General features: G+C 34.6%; 1 protein-coding gene across 1 annotated transcript; it reads right to left on the reverse strand.

Annotated features, from left to right (window-relative positions):
* Positions 1 to 258: 258 nt before the first annotated feature.
* On the reverse strand, positions 259 to 21,321 carry LOC128157668 (serine/threonine-protein kinase TBK1-like). The gene is made up of 19 exons (XM_052820242.1): positions 21,163 to 21,321; positions 17,568 to 17,696; positions 15,802 to 15,942; positions 14,862 to 14,991; positions 13,707 to 13,797; positions 13,003 to 13,096; positions 12,382 to 12,539; positions 11,720 to 11,830; positions 10,526 to 10,705; positions 9,892 to 10,100; positions 9,383 to 9,533; positions 8,716 to 8,929; positions 8,235 to 8,362; positions 7,721 to 7,837; positions 5,872 to 5,970; positions 4,939 to 5,035; positions 4,441 to 4,562; positions 4,130 to 4,201; positions 259 to 1,095 (listed from the first exon to the last, which is right to left on the reverse strand). Exons 2-19 carry the CDS (start codon positions 17,676 to 17,678, stop codon positions 1,062 to 1,064), a joined length of 2,259 nt encoding a protein of 752 aa, XP_052676202.1. The 5' UTR covers positions 17,679 to 17,696; positions 21,163 to 21,321; the 3' UTR covers positions 259 to 1,061.
* Positions 21,322 to 21,701: the final 380 nt, after the last annotated feature.

Genomic DNA, 21,701 nt, shown 5'->3' on the forward strand with positions numbered 1-21,701 from the left:
TTTGATATAACTGCAATTTTTACAGTTATGAGATGATAAGGACAATATAACTTCCTTACAACAAAAATTTCCTTGTAACCAAATTTATTTAAATTAAAGCGAGTTTCAATGTGGAATTTTATTGCCTACCTTAAACAACATTAAACTACACAACACATGGTTTCTGTTTACTTGACTATTTTACGTTTTATGTGACAATGGTGACATCTTTAAGGTGCGTCATCACAACTTGTCAAACAAACACAAAACAACAGCCACTTCTGATAACAAAGGTTTATTCACCCTGGTCAACAGGAGTATCTAGAGATGTAGAATTCCAGAACTCCCGTAACTATGGCATCTAAATTAATTTCATGGAAGACAGTGGCACTATTGCCAGATATACACATTATGGTGTACATGTAATACTTCAACAATCATTAACCAATAACATTCATAAATAAAGATCACAGTTCATACACACAACCTTCACAAAAATTTTAAAATAAAATAGAAAAAAAAAAGTTCTCTGGTGGTTAAAAACCTAACCTAACAGACATCTAAGTCTGTACAATAATCACTTTAGATACGTTAAGATTTTTTCAAACGTAATCAATATATTTTATTTCGAGCATAATGGAATTAATGTATTCTTAATATACCATGCACGGGTTTTACACAATAGTACACAATGCTTACAACCAGCGATCATCAGTACAGGAGGTCAGAGCTGGCACCACTGGTGTACAACAACGACCTTGACCCCTGTACATTACGGGTAACCGTACATTTTTATTACCAACAGGGTGATTGTTATAACGGGCCTTCACTAAAAGAACACCACAACAACAGCTCTACCATTCAGGCACATTACACTGGACACGAACCCTCCCGATATTAAGGGGTCTTTGTTGAGGACAGAGGCAGTGGTACACATGTACAATGGACACATGTCTCTCCATTACCCAATGGAATGCTTTTTATTTAGCGGCCACCATTTTACCGAGGACTTGGTAAACTGAGGTAGGAGGTTGGTTATTCTGACTTCTTATAATCAGTGTTACAGTGAATACTATCGTCTGTCAAATGCCATTTTCTAGTATCTGCTTCTCGGTGCTGAAAAACAAAAATTAAAGTATAAAATGAACACAATCGTTGTATATCTTACGCATCCCTTTTTAGCTCACCTTAGCTGAAAGCTCAAGTGAGCTATTCTGATCACATTTTGTGTCGTCCGTCTGTCTGTCTGTAAACTTTTCACATTTTCAACATCTTCTCAAGAACAACTGGGCCAATTTCAACCAAACTTAACACAAAGCATCCTTAGCCTAAGGGGATTCAAAGTTGTGAAAATTAGGACCACGCCCTTTTGCAAAGGGAGATAATTAGGAATTTATGAAAATTTTCGAGAAATCTTTAAAAAGCTTCTTCTCATGAATCATAAGACCAGGAAAGCTGAAACTTGTGTGGAAGCATCCTCAGGTGTTGTAGATTCAAAGTTGTGAAAATCATGACCCCCGGGGGTAGGGTGGGGCCACAATGGGGGGTCGAAGTTTAACATATGAATATATAGAGTAAATCTTTAAAAATCTTCTTCTCAGAAACTAATCAGCCAGCAAAGCTGAAACTTGCGTGAAAGCATCCTCAGGTAGTGTAGATTCAAAGTTGTGAAAATCATGACCCCCGAGGGAAGGGTGGGGCCACAATGGGGATTCGAAGTTTTACATAGGAATATATAGAGTAAATCTTTAAAATTCTTCTTCTCAGAAACTAATCAGCCAGCAAAGCTGAAACTTGTGTGGAAGCATCCTCAGAAAGTGTAGATGCAAAGTTGTGAAAATCATAACCCCCGGGGGTAGGGTGGGGCCACAATGGGGGGTCGAAGTTTATCATATGAATATATAGAGTAAATCTTTAAAGCAATATGAGCTGTATTTTTTCGAGTTTTATTTTGCTGCAAAAATCTGCTAGTATGATAAGTCTGCATGTAACTAAAACTTTTATGATAAATAAGATTTGAAAAAATCATTAATTTTTGTAAAAAAAAATTCTCTTCTAAGGAATTTATAGCAGATCAATTTTTGTACAGGACGACAATAATTCAATTTTGCTTCAATTAAGGCTTCTAAACGGCTTTTCCCACAAAAATAAGGCTAGCAGAAATTTAAGAACCATGGTATTTTTGTCATTTTAGAAGAAAATAACATCTTCGTAATAAAAAATTCACCATGAAAATTGCAGCTCACATTGCTTTAAAAATCTTCTCAGAAACTAATCAGCCAGCAAAGCTGAAACTTGTGTGAAAGCATCCTCAGGAAGTGTAGATACAAAGTTGTGAAAATCATGACCCCCAGGGGTAGGGTGGGGCCACAATTTGGGGGTCGAAATTTTACGTAGGAATAAACAGAGTAAATCTTTAAAAATCTTCTTCTCATGAACCATAAGACCAGGAAAGCTGAAACTTGTGTGGAAGCATCCTCAGGTAGTGTAGATTCAAAGTTGTAAAAATCATGACCCCCGAGGGTAGGATGGGGCCACAATGGGGGGTCGAAGTTTAACATAAGAATATATAGAGTAAATCTTTAAAAAATCTTCTACTCAGAAACTAATCAGCCAGGAAAGCTGAAACTTGTGTGGAAGCATCCTCAGGTAGTGTAGATTCAAAGTTGTGAAAATCATGACCCCCGGGGGTAGGGTGGGGCCACAATGGGGGGTCGAAGTTTAACATATGAATATATAGAGTAAGTCTTTAAAATATTTCTCCGCAGCAACTAATCAGCCAGCAAAGCTGAAACTTGTGTGGAAGCATCCTCAGAAAGTGTAGATGCAAAGTTGTGAAAATCATAACCCCCGGGGGTAGGGTGGGGCCACAATGGGGGGTCGAAGTTTAACATATGAATATATAGTGTAAATCTTTAAAATTCTTCTTCTCAGAAACTAATCAGCCAGCCAAGCTGATACTTGTGTGTAAGCATCCTCAGGTAGTGTAGATACAAAGTTGTGAAAATCATAACCCCTGGGGGTAGGGTGGGGACACAATGGGGGGTCGAAGTTTATCATATGAATATATAGAGTAAATCTTTAAAAATCTTCTTCTCAGAAACTAATCAGCCAGGAAAGCTGAAACTTGTGTGAAGGCATCCTCAGGTAATGTAGATACAAAGTTGTGAAAATCATGACCCCCGGGGGTAGGGTGGGGCTGCAATGGGGGGGGTCGAAGTTTAACATATGAATATATAGAGTAAATCTTTAAAAATCTTCTTCTCAGAAACTAATCAGCCAGCAAAGCTGAAACTTGCGTGAAAGCATCCTCAGGTAGTGTAGATTCAAAGTTGTAAAAATCATGACCCCCGAGGGTAGGGTGGGGCCACAATGGGGGATCGAAGATTTACATAGGAATATATAGAGTAAATCTTTAAAAAATCTTCTACTCAGAAACTAATCAGCCAGCAAAGCTGAAACTTGCGTGAAAGCATCCTCAGGTAGTGTAAATTCAAAGTTGTGAAAATCATGATCCCCAGGGGTAGGGTGGGGCCACAATGGGGGGGGGGGGGGGGTCAAAGTTTAACAAAGGAATATATAGGGTAAATCTTTAAAAATCTTCTTCTCAGAAACTAATCAGCCAGATGATTCTTTATAATTGTTAAGACTTTGGCCCCAGGACAATTCTTTGGCCTCACAAGAAGGTTCAGACTTTGATGTAGGTTTTATATCCCATATATAAACTATTGTTAAGGATCTTTTTGAGAACTGCAATACTCAACATATGATATTACTACAAAATCATCCGGTTAGAAAAGGGACAAATGATTATAAACATAAGAATATCCAGGGGAAAAATGGATTTTATTTATACAGGATCTACATGTATTATTGTACATTGTCCAGATAGTTTGTATTATGACTCCATTAAGCTGATTTTATCATACATATTGTTCCTCAGGTGAGCGATGTGGCCCATGGGCCTCTTGTTTGATTAACTAAACCTTAAACATAAATATTTTCCATGATCGAGATTTTATCTACATTTCCTTCCTAGATACGGTACTTTGATATGATACATTTCCTTCCCGATACTGTACTACGGAAGTACATGTATATGTACATGGATTTTTGATTACCTGTTTACCTGTCAGGAAGAGCTACATACCTGTGGAGGATTTTAAAATTAGCATCCACGCTCTGCTTGAGTTCTATCACGTCCACCTCTACAGCATTTAATCTAAAAAATAAACAAATATTTCTGGAATTCAAATCTTAAACGACCCATGAGATTTTGAAGAAACATTCCACCTTAAAGGCCCTTGACATCGATCCGTGATTATAGAAGTTGGGCGTGTATGTGTAACTTATCCCAAAGGTGTGGAGGACCCTGAACTGTGAGAAACTTGAACGCCCTTCACCCCCCAGTAATACTCCCCCCCCCCCCCCCCCCCCAGTAGTACTTCCCCCGGGGCTTACTTGTTGTTGAGGGTGTTGAGGAGGTTGGTGGGACGTCTGTTGTTACTGGACTGGTTGATCTGTGACGTCACGTTAGGTTCACAAACAACCTCGTGCATACTGCCGATCATCACTTTAGAAAACTGAAGAAAAAAATTGTGCCATAAAATAAAAAATTGACATATTGAGATGACTGTGGATATAGCATAGAATACATTTATATTTAGAATTCAAAAGTAAATTAAATCCCAATTTATATTGGCATTCAAAAGCAAATGCTGTAACACAATTAATTCATAAGTACTGGCTCAAACTCTCATTAAAAATCTTGCAGTAGACCATGTTTATTGCTTTGTATCAGAAAGTCGGACCAATATTTCATTTGATTAATTGGAATCTGCACATGATATTCATTAACTTTGTGAGGATATATGTCTGAGGAAATACATGTAGTTTTTCCCCCCTTAAACTATATGTATCCATATTAAGCCATCAATTAATACAACGGGTAATACTAACCTCGTCCAGTTTGGTGACAAACTCGGTCTGTCTTTTCTCCAGGTGTCCGAGTTTAAGATTCACTTTATCACACCTGTTCCTTGTGTCCACGGCTTGACTAAAAATTCAAAAACAACTGAACCAAGGCCATTCACTGCAGCATAACAACTATAAAATGATGTTGCGTCGTTTGATTTTTGCAGAGAAAATCAGACTTTGATTTTTTAATAAAACATGCAAATCTTAAAATAGAAATAGAATTTTATTCTAACGGGTAAATACAGATGTTTGTCATCTTTTTTGATAAAACTTTTTCATTCATATGATTTTATGTATTACTCTCATTTAACCCCTATAAGTTTGTTCTGTATTACGTAGTCATCATCTTAAGGTCCCAATATTATCAAACAGTCCATTGATTTTAAGTTTCTCTATATGTTTTTTTGAACTGCAATTTAAGAGTTTTTCCCTTTCACGTTCACGACAATTGAATTCAAGAATCAATCTCATAAACCTAATACGCACTTCTTTATGAACAATTAAAAGTTTAACTTAATTATTAAATTCTTTAGGAATATTGGACCAGGCTTATAAAGAAGTAATAAAATATTGTTCTCTGTGTTCACTATTGTACATGTAGTAGAAGTGAGTCGAAATAATCTTTGTTTCTTTGTAATCTTAATGAAAAATATAACTCTTCAAGACATCAAAGTGTTAAAAATGTCACACGAAAGAACAAGCTATAAAATGTTGACATATTAAGTCCTCTTTCCTATAAACAGTCACGTAAAACGGTATTAAGTTTTAATTACAAATTAAATAAACCAGTTCTTTAATTTAGGCTAACTATTTCTAGTTCACAATGACACACTATTTCCTTGTAAACTATAATGTTTTCAGTGTACGCTGATTAGTCGTACAAGTTAATTAACGTCCCTATCAGACTGTACTCACTTGTACCACGTGTAATAGGCGTTGTACTGCTTTTCCGTGAAGCGGTTACAGCTCTCCAGAATCGACAGCGACTTGGAGCAAAGCGTCTGCAGCCGATTCCTAAAATACAACACAGATTACTAAAATACAACACAAATCTAATTAAAGGGATATGGTCACGATTTTTGTCAAATTCTGTTTTTCTGTTTTCAATATTTGCAATGTTTTAGGAATGCATTTCAAATGATTAAATGAAATTTGAGTCAGTCGTTACGTTATAAGCAAGATACAGAGCTTACAATTCTTTGTCACGTAAACAAGGCTCTTGTCCTGTTTTTGTTTACATAGGTTCAATATCACAGTAAAAATCTTTTTCAAGCTGATTTGACTACATGTATGTTCTTATTAGTTCTGAGCATGAATAAAGAGTTCCTACATGTAACGTTTAACACATTCATTTTAGGTTGTGTAAAACTGGAATTTAGAATTTTCGCTTTAACATTCAAGATGTAAACAAAAGCGTTGTTTACATTGCAAAGAATTGTAAGCTCTGTAACTCGTTTATAACTCAACGAATAACACTCAAATTTTAGTTGACTATTTAAAATGCCTTACTGAAACATTGTAAACATTAAAATCGGAAAAATAATTTTTGACCAAAATCGTGATTATGCCCCTTACAGACACCAGATGTAGAATAAAACTAGGTTATACACTGTATTAATAATGAGCACAACTTTTTTTGAATTTTCTGGTGGTTCTCATTTCTTGTAAAAGTTCCTATGGATCTTTACTTCTAACCCCTTTTTCCTTGGATAAATTAAAATATTCTACAGTTTGTAAAATGCAATAAATCCTTTCCACCATGTGACTTTTTCTTAATGTCTGTTATAAATTTGGAACTTATTTTTCCTCCTTGTGGATTTGTTACTTTTTCCATAATTACATAAACATGTAGTATTTGAATTGAGACAATCAATGCTGTTATCTTGATGGAAATAGGACACTTACGTTTTCTTCAAGTATCTATAATTATATTTCTTACTACATGGATATTTTGATTCATTGCTTTCTTTTTCACCATAAGGCACTCCTTGCATGTCCTTACTATGAGTGGGATACTTTCTTACATCCTGATATAAATGGGATATTCAACACAATCTAGAAATATTATATTTTTTCTTCCATGTAAATATATCACTCTGGGTTACTTACCTTTTCACTATATGTAGGGTTACTTAATTTTTTCATGATATAAATATTTCCATTACATGTAACTTCATTGTTTTTGGGATACTTACTTTTCCACCCTGAATATATTACTTTTCAAAATGTCCATCCATTATCATATTTAGGATATTTACTTTTCCATCCTGGAGATATTTCTTTAACATATGGAAAACTTTTTTTTCTAACAAGTGGACATTTTTATTACTATTTCCATTATCTGTATTGTGTACAGGTATTTTCTATTTATAATGTGGATTTCTTAGCATCTCTTTTATCCATAGGATTCTTACTTTTCTGTCATTTGGACATTTTCAATGTTATGCCTCTTGTAAGCATGAGATACTTACTTTAATTTCTACACCTGCAAATTCCATGACCTGTCAATGTTATGCCTATGGTACTTACTTTTCCACCATGTGGATATTTCCATTACATGTCTTTATCATATGTTTGTGGTACTTTTCCACCATGTGGATATTTCCATTACATGTCTTTATCATATGTTTGTGGTACTTTTCCACCATGTGGATATTTCCATTACATGTCTTTATCACATGTTTGGGGTACCGGTACTTACTTTTCCACCATATGGCTATTTCCATTACCAGGTACATGTCTTTATTATGTTTATGGTACTTACTTTTCCACCATGTGGATGTTTTCCTCCAGCTTGCCGAGGACTACCCTGTGTCGGTCCTCCTTAAAAGCTGCCATGATTCCCTTCATACTGTCCAACATCATGGAAATTTTCTCTCCACTACAAAAACATGATATTGAAAGACTAGCTTACATTAAGGGGAACAACTTGTTAGTTAATAGAACTTGTTTCTAATCCTTCTTTAATTAAAATTATATTAATCATCAAAAAATAATTATAATCAAAAACTAGTCAAATATAATATACCCAATGTAATTTCAGAAGAAGTTTCAGCAACATTATTTGTGTTTATATTTGAAATTATAATGTTATCTAATAAACTAAAATATTAAAATTTAATACAGAAATATGACTTTATTACCCTAATGAACAATGCGTGGAGGATGTTATTTCGTGGATGAGAGGTAACCACATATTCAACGAAAATTGAGCCACCACGAAATTTAATGATTCCACAGTATTTAATAAACTAAAATATCAAAATGTAATACAGTACCATCTAAATGTGTCCGAATGACAGGCCATGTTTTCGTCGTTCCAGTACTTCTCTAGACGTCTGTTCTGTAGCTCATCTCTCTTGATCTGATTCAGTAAGTCCTCTGCACTTTTCATGATGTTGTCCACCTATTAAACAGTGAAAAACAAAAAATTGTTTCCCTTTAATCAGATGATGTCTTGTTCACATCAATACATATACCGGTATATAAGCAGAGGATAACGACAAATCTTTGGGATATTTAATTCACATATTTAATACCAGAGTTATAGCATGTGGAAGATCATATATGAATTAATATTTATTTGCGATATTCGTTTAGAAATTTCAAGCAATATTAAAGCTAAATTAATTTTTTTAATAGAATTACAGGATAAACTGTCCTACTGATATAAAGAAGCTTTAGAGAGTGAGGGCTGTTGTTGTTATTGGGAATATTTTTAATACCCATTCTTTTACATTTCAACTAACAACCTCTGACCTGCTTCTCTAGGTCTCTGATAAATTTCTGGTTCCCTTCTAGGAGGACCTCGCGTTCCTTGGCCCCGGTGCCTTGATCCACCCCCCTGACTAGTGCTATGTTCTGGGCAGCCGAGTGACCGTAGTTCTTGGTCCACAGAGAACAGACCTGGTTGTGCTGTTTCTGGTGTTTAAGGCAATCCACCAGGTGTACTATCTCATGGTGAAGCTCATGCCTCACAAAGATATACCACATCACATTATATTACAGGTTATACACAGTTTAAGACAAAGTATTTTATTGGATACAGTTAACATATTGAAAGATGTAACACAGTTAATAGCAAATAATTTGAATATATTTGACACATTTTGTTTGAGAGTTTTGTAAAACTTTGTAATAATGTCAAAAATAAGAGCAAAGGTTTGAAGAGAGTGACATAGAAAGGGTAAAAAGTTGCAATTTTAATTTTGTAAGAAGAGCTACGATTTTATTTTTATAACTTTAAGTCATTCAATAACATCAGGAACAATATATGCATCATATTTTGTTCCTAATCTGCATCTTTAAAATTTTTGTAAATGTTGATTGTAAACCTATTGTGTGTGATTTGTATTTAAGAGTACACATGTACCAGCACATATGACGTCCATTTTCTTTTCTACAATTTCTACATGTATCTACTCACACATATCCCCTCACACTTTTCTGCAGCAGCTGTAGCTTCCTGTGGTACTGTTTGACCAGTCTGAGGTGGAAGGCCATCACTGTACAGCACAGCTTGGTCAGCTGGTAGTCATTGCTCACGTGGACCGAGCTACCGAACCGTGGAAACTCCGCTACAAACCACGGGGGAAAAACAGTCAGAGGACAGAGAACATCATAACAGTGATCCAAGTTTTGAATCAGTTTTCGGGTCTTTATTTCATTTTTATCATAAGTTTACATTATTATTCATAAAAGATAAACTGTTAAAATTTTGGTACTTAGATAACACTTTTTTGATAAATAAAACACCAAATATGTCTACAAAAATACTCTATAAACAGCATTTTATATCATGAATACAGATTTGCCTTTAATTTATATTGTAAGATTCTCCATATGATAATGTCTAATACTTTTTTAAGTGATATGATTCACAAGATAAAATATATGTTCAGATAGACCCGAAAAATGTTTGTAAGAGAAACTTACGATAGACACAATTCGGGAAATATCGATGATCTGGGTACGACTTCAGGAACACGAAGATCGGATTACCCTCCGTGATGCATGCTGGGTAATCTGAGACCGGGGCGAGGGGATCGACCGTGTGTTCTAACAGCTCCCCGTCCACCACCAGAATTTGATTGACAGCTGCCACTTCACACTGCTCAGCGATCACTTCCTGTAGACGCGACAATCTGAAGTAAAGGGGATACAAGTATAATATATAAAACAGGTCAACATCAATTAATTATTAAGCAGGTTTAGTCCCTTACCTCCTGGAGTATATAAGTGTAAATAAGGTCAACTAAATGAATTATTAAACTGTGTAAATTGTACTATTAATAAATATAGTTGTACAGATTACTGGAATACATTGTAAGCTAAGTGCCATCTTTCCCTTAAAATTGATTGCAATGAACAATTCTTCTAAATTACTGTAGCTTCATTAGTATTAGTGGCTATTAATTTTTATGAATTGATAAAGTATCGCATTGTTTAACAAGTAATGATGACACCCCCTGATCAAGAAATAATTAGGGTGACTTATTCAAGCTAGAGTCCTTCAACTGATCACATCAGCATGGAAATTACTTAAGGACATAGATATTTAATGCTTTACTTTGTGTCTTTGTCAACGTAGATTTTCATATTTGACCAGGTCACAGGACAAAATGCATTCAGGACTTTCTTGGATATGATGTTGGCAACTTCCTGGAAGAATCGGTCAAAGGTCGTCCTCTTTCTCTCGTTGCTCTCCAGCAATGAGGCCAGCACTGGGACCAGGAACTTCTTCAGACCTCTGTAACACATGAAGATGATACTAGAAAACATTTTCTGGGACCTTTCTGTGTGAACGTTTTATATTATTAATAAGTAAAAAATGATTTTTCATCAAGTTGTTTTAATTTAAATTAGCGTATTTGTAAAATTCAATTTATACATATATAGATAGCATTTAGCAATGTACTTAATTTAGTGGAAGCAACTTTCCATAATAAACCCTTAAAAGAATACACATCCTAATGTAATACGTTAATTTCCAGTATACAGAAATTAACTTTTAAAATACTGTGGAATAATGATCTCTCATCCTGTCTCTCTATTCTACCTACATAGACATTTCATATACGTAAAATGGCAAGCACACTGAAGTAAATTATTTCTAAATTTTAAATCGTGTGTATGCTGTATAAGTAGAATTTAAACAACATCACAAGAGAGATTACAAGGATTTCTTTAACAGCAAAAGATTTATATTGTGTCTAAGCAGACTAATTATCTGATAATGTCAGAAGTATCCAACTACAGAAGGATGTTAGTAACTCCAGTGCAATATAAATGATTAACTGTATCAGTACGGAGCAAAAAACAATGATGGCAGAAACACCCTATTCACAGCCCTACTTTTGTTGAGCCTCGCTGGCCTCTCTTTGGTCACTAATTGTTATAGGATAATATAATATCATATGACTGATACATTCCTAGCTCTCTTATTGGCCGATATCCAACAATCTAGAAAATATAAAACATTATATTCACCTAAGAGGTCAATAAAACATTCAATTTCTCTACAATGGACTAAAAAAAGATTGTCCATTGAAATATCGCCGTTGCTGTATTTTTATCAATATGTTCATTTAGCTACCCTCGAAGTATAATATATGCCTCGCCTTCGGCTCAATGAACATTGTACCTCTCGGGTAGCTTAATTGTTGTATTGACTTCAAAAACAGCAATAATTGTATCATATTGCCCTGTTTCTAGTCCCATACACAGTACAAAACAGCCTCACTATGGTCGATCCGTAACTTACGCTGACAGCAGGCAGGTGGGGGGTAGGTCCTTCCTCCACTCCACTGGTCCATCCTCATACTTCTGTATCCCCGATATCACCCCGCTCTCCTTTGTCCTGGTGATTTCATACCTGCAGAACGATATTAATGAGGAAATAAGTTGTGATGAAATTTAAAATGTGCCTGGCAATGAAATGACCCTGATAAAGTATCAAGCATATTTTATGGTCTATATCAGCATTGTAAAGAATTTCACATAATCAGTGTCATAGGATGAATGTACTGATTAGGCCAAAATAGAATTATAGTTTGTTTGGAATTGCCCCGTCTAATAAAAAAATACCCTACCCCCTCCCCCCCCCCCCCCCCCCCCCCCTGATAAAATTTCAAAAGAAAAATATAAAAACTTTCTTTTTAATGTGGAGATTTTTAATTTTAACCAATTTTTAATTGCAGGGTGGTTAAACTAAAATTTTTTAAAAAAATTCCCTCCCTCCCTCCTGGGTCTAAAGACCTCCAGGCTGCAATTCCAAACAAACATTTTTTCAAGGATGCATGGCCAAAAGTAAAAACATTCATTTAATGCAAAAACAAGCAGACGAGTTTGACACACAAACCAACTGGAAAAACTCAAGAGCTCACTTTGTAAATGAAAGAATAATGAATAGACATTATAACTAACATTTTCTGTCTATTTCTTCGACCTCCATAGGCCTTGAAGGGCAGCTGACCGGTTGCTGCGTGATATATGGTGACCCCTAGGCTCCAGAGGTCAACCGTGGCATCAAAAGGGCCGGTATTACCATCCTTTATTACAGCCCGACCGTAGATGTTTGGGTGCTGTAATCAAAAACAGAACATTTTAAACATGAAAATATCTTGTCAACAGCATTAGATAACAATGACCTAGCACAAATATTATATTGCATCAATTAAACTTGATACAAAGATTTTATATTAAAGTACACTACTCTAACACATTTAAAACTAAATTCCTTACTCTAGTCTACGAAAACAAATAATTTCTTAAGTGGTTTTATGATTTTTTAAGAGCCAATTATCGTGGATTTCATTGTTGAGCGGATTCACAAAATCCAACGTCCAATAAAGTATGACACGACAACAATTTGTATTGGTAAAGCCAATGTCCTCATTGTCAAATTTTATGTACCTTATAAATAAGTGCATTTGACAAATCCAAGAAAACTGACCACAAATATTGATTAAACTACAATATACACGTAACTGGTTGAATAATACATGTAGCATTAAATGTGAGATGCTCTCAAAATCTTTTCTTTACCAGATATTCTTCTGTTCCGTACAGTGACATAAACTGTTCATCCTCACTCTCCAACTGCTTGGCCGCCCCAAAGTCTGTCAATTTGTACACAGACCTAGAAATAACACACAGCCCTGATTAATGGCTACCAAGCATAGTGTCAAAGTCTGTCAGTTTGTTCATCGACATAATAAAACAGAGATTACATTTCTGCCTGCTTACCCTCCCCCCCTCCTCCCCAATCTTGATGAAAATAAACACTGCACTGCAGTCTGGCCACATTCTGTGATTCTGGTAACCAGTCTAAGGTGCCCCCCCCCCCCAGTTGGATAAACCTTTTTCTTAAACTTCCTCTGTATATAGGGTTATTTAGCCATGTGTTATTCTCACCCTTCTGCACTTGCAAACTGTTTTCCCCCGTCTTGAATTTGCCAAAAAAAAGAAAGATGAGATATCGGAAATCGGTTAGTCCTAGATTTACCTGCTGACAATGACGGTGAAAGGGGCAATAAAATGGGGTAAATATTTTGCACTGTCTGTTCTGTATGAATGTTAATGTATCAACATGAGAATATTGAAATGTGTTTTATTTTTATCACATTTCACAAGCTTTCCAATTAGTGAGTGACAAGGAAATATTTGTTGTAATTGATGTTCCATCCACCCACACATACACACAAGTACATACGCGCTCTGATCTTCATTGAGTTACTCTGTACACTTACCGACCCTCCTCGTCCTTGAACAACAGAATGTTCCCTGGCTTGATGTCCCTGTGTACTATGTCTTTGTCCCTGAGGTACTGAATCCCTGCCGCTGAAGAAATAAGTCATTTCTATACTAAATACTAACTTAGTTATCATAATTCAACTACTATAATAGCTTTTGTAGAAATTTAAAGCATTTACAAGTTTTAGTCTAATTAATCATCTTTAAACAAAGTATAATTCAGGACTTGTTTTTATTCTGTCAGTATATAGTCCATGAAATCATCTAAAGAAACCTGGTACCATTTACTACTTAAGTGGACAGGGGTGTAAGAATCATTGTAGAAATAACTGATATCTGACTTTGTAACCTACATATCTACTATAATATTTGAGTGCCCTTCATTTAAATGTTGTCATCATGTGAAGCATGTATCATGTATCAAACTAATATCAAAAATAAGATGTCAGCTATGGAAAATTGATATAAATCTATCACATTGAGATCTTTGACATCTCATCATGTGTAGACATTTGATATAACATATTGAGATCTTTGACATCTCATTATCTGTAGACATCTGATTTATCATATTGAGATTTTTGACATCTCATCATCAAGTGTAGACATTTGATATAACATATTGAGATCTTTGACATCTCATCATCTGTAGATATTTTGTTTACCATATTGAGATTTTTGACATTTCATCATCAAGTGTACAAATTTGATATATCATATTGAGATCTTTGACATCTCATCATCTGTAGACATTTGATTTATCATATTGAGATTTTTGACATCTCATCATCAAGTGTAGAAATTTGATATATCATATTGAGATCTTTGACATCTCATCATGTGTAGACATTTGATTTATCATATTGAGATTTTTAACATCTCATCATCAAGTGTACACCTTTGATATATCATATTGAGATCTTTGACATCTCATCATCTGTAGACATTTGATATATCATTTTGAGATCTTTGACATCTCATCATATGTAGACATTTGAAATATCATTTTGAGATCTCTGACATCTCATCATATGTAGACATTTGATATATCATATTGAGATCTTTGACATACAATCATCATGTGTAGACTTTGAAATATCATTTTGAGATCTCTGACAACACATCATATCTAGAATACTGTTTGATCATACTGAGATCTTTGAGCACGATGACGAATTCCTCCTCCTCCAGCCCTAGCGAGTTTTCGGGGTCGTCCAGTAGGGTGTACAGACTGCCGTGCTGAGACAGCTCCATAACTATCACCTTGTGGTTGTTTACATCCTGAAAAATTAACATTCACATACATAAATGTATGAATAAACAATATACCTCAAACGTCAACCAATTTATCTCGTTAAATGTAAAGTAACTCCTAAAAACTTCATAGTAAAAGAAGCAAAACTCAAAGTGAATCTCCACTTTACAGAAGTTACAAATTAAACTGTACATCTGAATCATATTCTCTACAGTAGAAATTGTTGCATATTCTCTATACACTCACTTCTACCTCTATACCTAACAGCTGTACCACATTCTCTAAACACTCATCTCTACCTCTATACCTAACAGCTGTACCACATTTTCTTTACACTCACCTCCTTCTCAATACCCAATATCTGTACCACATTCTCTATATACTCATTTCTTCCTCTATACCCAATACCTGTACCACATTCTCTATAGACTCGCCTCATTTTCTATACCAAGAAGCTGTATCAAATCACTATACACTCATTTCTTCCTCTATACCTAATAGCTGTCCCACATTCTCTCACCTTTCCCTCTATACTGTGTACCTGTACCACATTCTCAATACACTCAACTCATTCTCTATACTCAGAAGCTGTGACAAATTCTCTATCTACTCGCCTCTTCCTCAATATTTAACAGCTAGACCACATTCTCTATACACTCACGTCTTCCTCTATACCTATATTTTCTGTACACACAACATTTCCAATATACTGTGTAGTGTATCTCATTCACTATACACTCACCTCTTCCTCTCAATTTATCAGCTTTACCACATCTCTATACACTCATACACTTTCTCTATATCTAACAGCTGTACCACATTCTCTCTACACTCACCTCTTCCTCTATACCCAGTAGCTGTACCACATTCTCCTGCTTGAGTTGCATCATGACCTGGAATTCTCTGACCTGAACCTCAGGACTTCTCTGCATGGCCGCTGAGGAGAACACCTTAACAGCGACCTCCTCTCCATTTCTCTGCAAAGCACCAGGTCAGTATATATACATGTAATCACTATAAATCAAAGGTTAAAATTATAAACTTTACTGATGAGCTTCATTTACTATTAATAGTTCATAAAAATTTGTGAACAATAATTTTGTGTGGATTTCACTGCTAAACTGCCATGAAATCAAACTTATATGTCCTCACGTAAGATATGTGGATGCAAATGTTTATGATAAAACCATTGCACACCACTTTATGTATCCTTGAAAGTTTACCTGTTACTTTTACTTAGTACATTTAGATTAATACCCACAATAATAAAAGACTGCAACACTAAAACCACAGTAAACAATCAAATGTTTAATATCAAGTACCCTCTATTATAATAACCTTAAAGCAATATGAGCTTTATTTCTTCGAATTTTTTTTTGCTGCAAAAACCTGCTAGCATGCTAAGTCTGCATGTAAATTAAACTCTCAAGATAAAAAAGGTTTGAAAGAATCTTTAATTTTCCTAAGAAGAAAGATTTCTATTCTAAGGAATACCGGTATATAGCAGATCAATTTTTGTAGAGGACGACAATAATTAAATTTTGCTTCATTTAAGGCTTCTTCACCGCTTTTCAAATAAAAATATGGCTAACAGAACTTTAAAAACCGTGATATTTTTGTCCTTTTAGTAGAATTTAACATTTTTCGTAAAAAAAATTCAGCATGAAAATTGCAGCTCTTAATGCTTTAATGAAAACTTTCAATGCCTAATGGTGTAAATTTTAATTTATCCACTTCATTTTCACCATTAAGAACGAGCTATATTTATCCTAGAAATCTGACTGAATATAAGAGGAAACTCATGCAATTAAATTTTAATCTCTGTTTTGGTTTAATATAATGTTAATATTTAAATACTGGGCATACTTGAATTTAGTACATCAAATACCAGTAACAAATGATTTTATATCATTTTTTTAATGGCAGGTCACTTGAACTACTCCTCAATATCGGAGCTCTTTAGCACGGAGAGTAAAGAGGGTCCTTAAGTAAACCGTGTTATCTGTGTATTCAGATAATTAAACAATATTTTATCATGAAACACATAAATTGATGGGACAGCATGCATTGTATATTAATGTTTTCTCCATAGTTTACGGTCAGTCGTACATGCACAGGTAATTTAGTAACAGCATTAGAATTCATTTACATACACATACAGGGTTGTCTCTAAGACCCGGGAGGCGGGGAATTTCCCCGCCTAAAGTGGCGTAATTACCGGGCTATTTTTTCATTTCTTACACAATCTAGCTATAAGCTAGACCTCCAGACCCCCTTCTACTTTTTTATTTCTCCCTTCTACATCATTTTAAGAGACAACCCTGCACATATATGTATATTATATAACAATTACAGTAACTACACTGAATATACAGATTAAGATATAGTTATGATAAATGAGCTAGTTATATATTGTATATGACTGACAATAGTAATACATCTATAAATGTGAAACATATTCAGAACACAGAGGTCAAAGTTGGTTCTGTGGTTCTGTTCTAAAATAAACTGAGATAATGAAATCCTTCAAATCTCAATGTTTATATTATAAATTCAAGAACCAGGTTAGATATTGCTGCATAACAAACCAGTAATCACTCACCTTGTCTCGTCCTTTGTACACCTTGCTTGTGGCCCCTTGTCCCAGAACCTTGGTGACATCCCACAGATAATTCTGTGACTGGCGTAGGGGAAGAAAGTCATCACCCGACATCTCAAAGTCAATTAACTGCTACAAATGGATATCATAATCTAGTGTTAACTTCACAAGTATTTACAAAACAAATGACTAGCACAGCTTTTCACTTTTATCTTAAAATTGTAAATAAGAGGTTTTTAACTGGCCTGACAAGCACCTGAGCATTAGGCACTTAGTGCTTAGTACTTTGAAGAAGAAATATAATCATGTAGACAAGTTTACTATAATTATATATACCGAGTACTATGTCTCATCATTTTCTGCATCATTTTCTCTTGACATATTTGATCCTTACATAAATATTTTGAACATATTTGCAAGTTTTTAACAATAACATCTGTTTTAATTTTTAATTTTAACAAAATAAATGACAAAAATGGGGGGGGGGGGGGGGGGAGTTACAAAGACGAAATCTTCTATCTTGAGATTCTTTCATTCTTGTTGGTTTCCTTTAGGTTTGACGAAGAGGTATAATAACAAAGCAAGCTCTACCAGCAAGGCATGTATAAAGAGGAAATTTGAACCAAACTTCACATTGATCCTATGGTCGTTTGGCGTCAGTTCATCAGACCAACAGTTCCTTGTTTTTATTGTACCAGTAGTTCCCTGTTAATACGGTTTCCAATTTCACACTCTCATGGGACCAAGATAAAATAACAACTATTTAAATACATTGTGTGTACTGATGATATTTACAGATATAAAACACCCAACCTTTAACATTGGTACACTTTCAATCAAATTACTATTACTTATTAGGTTTGTTACTGACTGTTTACAGAAATTTATGGGGTCGCCTAAGTTTGATATGTAAACAAACAAAACATAATATACAACAATTAAATTCATAGCTTAATTCCCTAATTTTATACCTTCCTCGACAGTTGTCTGTGCAAACCTGGATGCTATTGTAGGATCATAATATTACATCACATGAAAAGGGGTTCACTCTAAATATTTTGGGGCTTAAAAATTAAAGGTATGGTTGAACGTTTGTGTAAAAAATCAGCTAAATATAATTTTGTCTGACAAGTTGCCGTAAAAATTTTTAAGCTCACTGTTTAAAGAAATTTATAAGGCAATCACATGACACGATTCATCCAGTGACGTCGAGACATTCTAGTCCGAGGCAAAACAATACCGAGTGACGTCACAATGGTTTGCACAATGATCCGTCAGGATTTTTTGGCATCAGTAAATTTTGACTCACAATGCAATTCCAAGCTTTGCATATGGTGTTCAAATGTAAAAAGTAAAACTTATTTTACAATCTGATAAGAGTGTCACGCGTGAAAATAAATAGATAGAATTGACATAAAAACTTTTATATGATGCAAACAATAGCCATATTATATATATCATTAAAACTGGTACCATATAACTGAACTTGAGTTCTCTGCAAATTCAAAATAAATAGCAAAATTAAGTCCATGTGTTTATTGTGTCCATAGTCTTAACGAACGAGAGAGAGAGAGAGAGAGAGAGAGAGAGAGAGAGAGAGAGAGAGAGAGAGAGAGAGATTTGTTGAGAAAAAAGAAGTATACGAATTAAACTTCACAAACACAGTATATCAATCTTCAAATCAAACATCACAAACAGTGTAGAATACTTCATTGTTAGGCATGCTTCCTTTCTCTTTACTTGAAATCAAACATCACAAACAGTGTAGAATACTTTATTGAGTATGCTTCCTTTCTCTTTATTTGAAATCAAACATCACAAACAGTGTAGAATACTTCATTGATAGGCATGCTTCCTTTCTCTTTACTTGAAATCAAACATCACAAACAGTGTAGAATACTTCATTGATAGACATGCTTCCTTTCTCTTTACTTGAAATCAAACATCACAAACAGTGTAGAATACTTTAGTGTAAGGCATACTTATGTTCTCCTTTCTTGAAATGAAAACTATTAGAACGAAACATTTTTCCCTTATCTTGGAAAGAACACGTGGTGCATCTTGCGCGTTCATATGATTAACAGGGGTAACACGTGGACTTGGACTGTAACTGCATGCTGGATTCAATCACAATGAACTATATTCTTTTGTGGATACTAATTATCTGTATATATAATATTAGTATATTTCAAATGAGTGTACGTAAAATTACGCCTAAATGAGGCAAAACAATACCGAGTGACGTCACAATGGTTTGCACAATGATCCGTCAGGATTTTTTGGCATCAGTAAATTTTGACTCACAATGCAATTCCAAGCATTGCATATGGTGTTCAAATGTAAAAAGTAAAACTTTTGAGAACCAGAAAAAAATGTATAGTTTTAAGAATGTCATGCTTTTTAGGTAAAAAAAACAATACTAAGTATATTACTCCTAGTTTTTATGATCAGGCCAAGGGAGTTTTAAAAGAGCCAGACAAGACTTAACCAACATGCACTCTGACATCAAAATCACTTTAAATAAGAGGAAATAACTCTACTGGCTTGTGACCAGTTCTTGCCGAGTACCATTTCTTGCCAGTACATTGTGACGTCATTTTATCAACACATAAAATTATATACGAAAAATGACGTCACAATTTACTGGCGAGAAATGGTATTCGGTGAGAACTGGTCGCACGACAGTAACTGTAATGACTGTAAATTGAAAAACCAAAATCTGCCAGAATTACAGAAACTCTCTCAAAATCTTGCAAAAGCTAACAAACAGGGGCATTCCTTCAGAGATCGGAAACAATTTAAACCTGCATTCATTTGAATGAATGCTCACATTTATTTTATTACCTAAATTTACGGTAATTTTTGCATAATTTGGTTATTCGTGACCCTTGATTTTCAGGGACTACTATGAAAGTGAATAGATGTTACAATCACTTTAAAAAGAGAAAAACTCTGCATTTAACATTATGTTAAAATCTCAATTGTTCTACTGATAAATCGATAAATAAAAATCCTACATACTGACTGTGGCGTTAGAATAATGAATTTACTGGAAAGAGGGTGTATTGTTTTAAATTTTGTATTAAACTCATTTACGTTAATAATTTTTCTAATTAATCCATCATTACTTATTATTTAATCACTGATATGCTGCGCTCACCCAACAGTTGCACTGTAAAACAATATTCACAAATACCGTAATCAAAAATAAATAATAGCCTGCGATAAAAATGCAATAAAGAAACAATTTCAACATATTTGATAAAAAATGCAGTTTGATATAGAGATGAAAATAATCGGCAATCCATTTGACGTTTGACAGTGTCTGATGTTTATCTGTTTATTCTGTATGTCACTTTCCCGCTAGATTTCGCTTTCAAATTGATGAGGGTCACAAGGAAGATAAAAAATGAAATCATTTGATTAAATGGCGAATTCTTTCCTAAAAATAATTGAACTTCAGATCGTTTTAGAGTGGTTTGAAGGAAATGTTTCCGATCGATTATCAGTTTAGCATACACCGGAAATAATGGCATATGTCTCTTCGTTTGGTGAAGAAATGCACGACCACTATAAACATGATAAATGATCTACTTACCTTTATGCATTCATAGCATTGTCATATTAACTCATCGCGGTGGCATCGCATCAAAAACCCATCAGTCAAATGTTTGGAAGGCTACAATCTTCATGTGTTATTGGACAATGTTGACAAATGTTTACGTTTGGGAAATCCCAAGTCACTACAGGAAATAATCAATGGTCAATAATAAATAGAGTTGGAATGCACGCAACTCTATTTTTCCGGATATATCACGACTGTTTTACATGATGTTTAGGCCTTATCAAGGGCGTCGGAACAGGTACGGCAGGGGCAGCGCTCGCCGCCCCAATAATTTTGTAAAAAAAAAAATTGAAATAAAATTCTTTGTTTATTGAAGCGGCAATCCAGGCGCGTATTGACAATTAACAGGGCATTAATTAGATAGGTTCAGCATTAAAGAAATATCGATGTTCTCCAGCTTTGATGATTGCAATTGAGATGAAAGTAATTAAACAATTATCGGAGAAAATTACAATGTATGAGCATTTGAATTATTACATAGTACTAAAAATAGATAAAATCTCTATATTTTC

Source organism: Crassostrea angulata, chromosome 8, assembly GCF_025612915.1.
Source record: "Crassostrea angulata isolate pt1a10 chromosome 8, ASM2561291v2, whole genome shotgun sequence".
Lineage (NCBI taxonomy): Eukaryota > Metazoa > Mollusca > Bivalvia > Ostreida > Ostreidae > Magallana > Magallana angulata.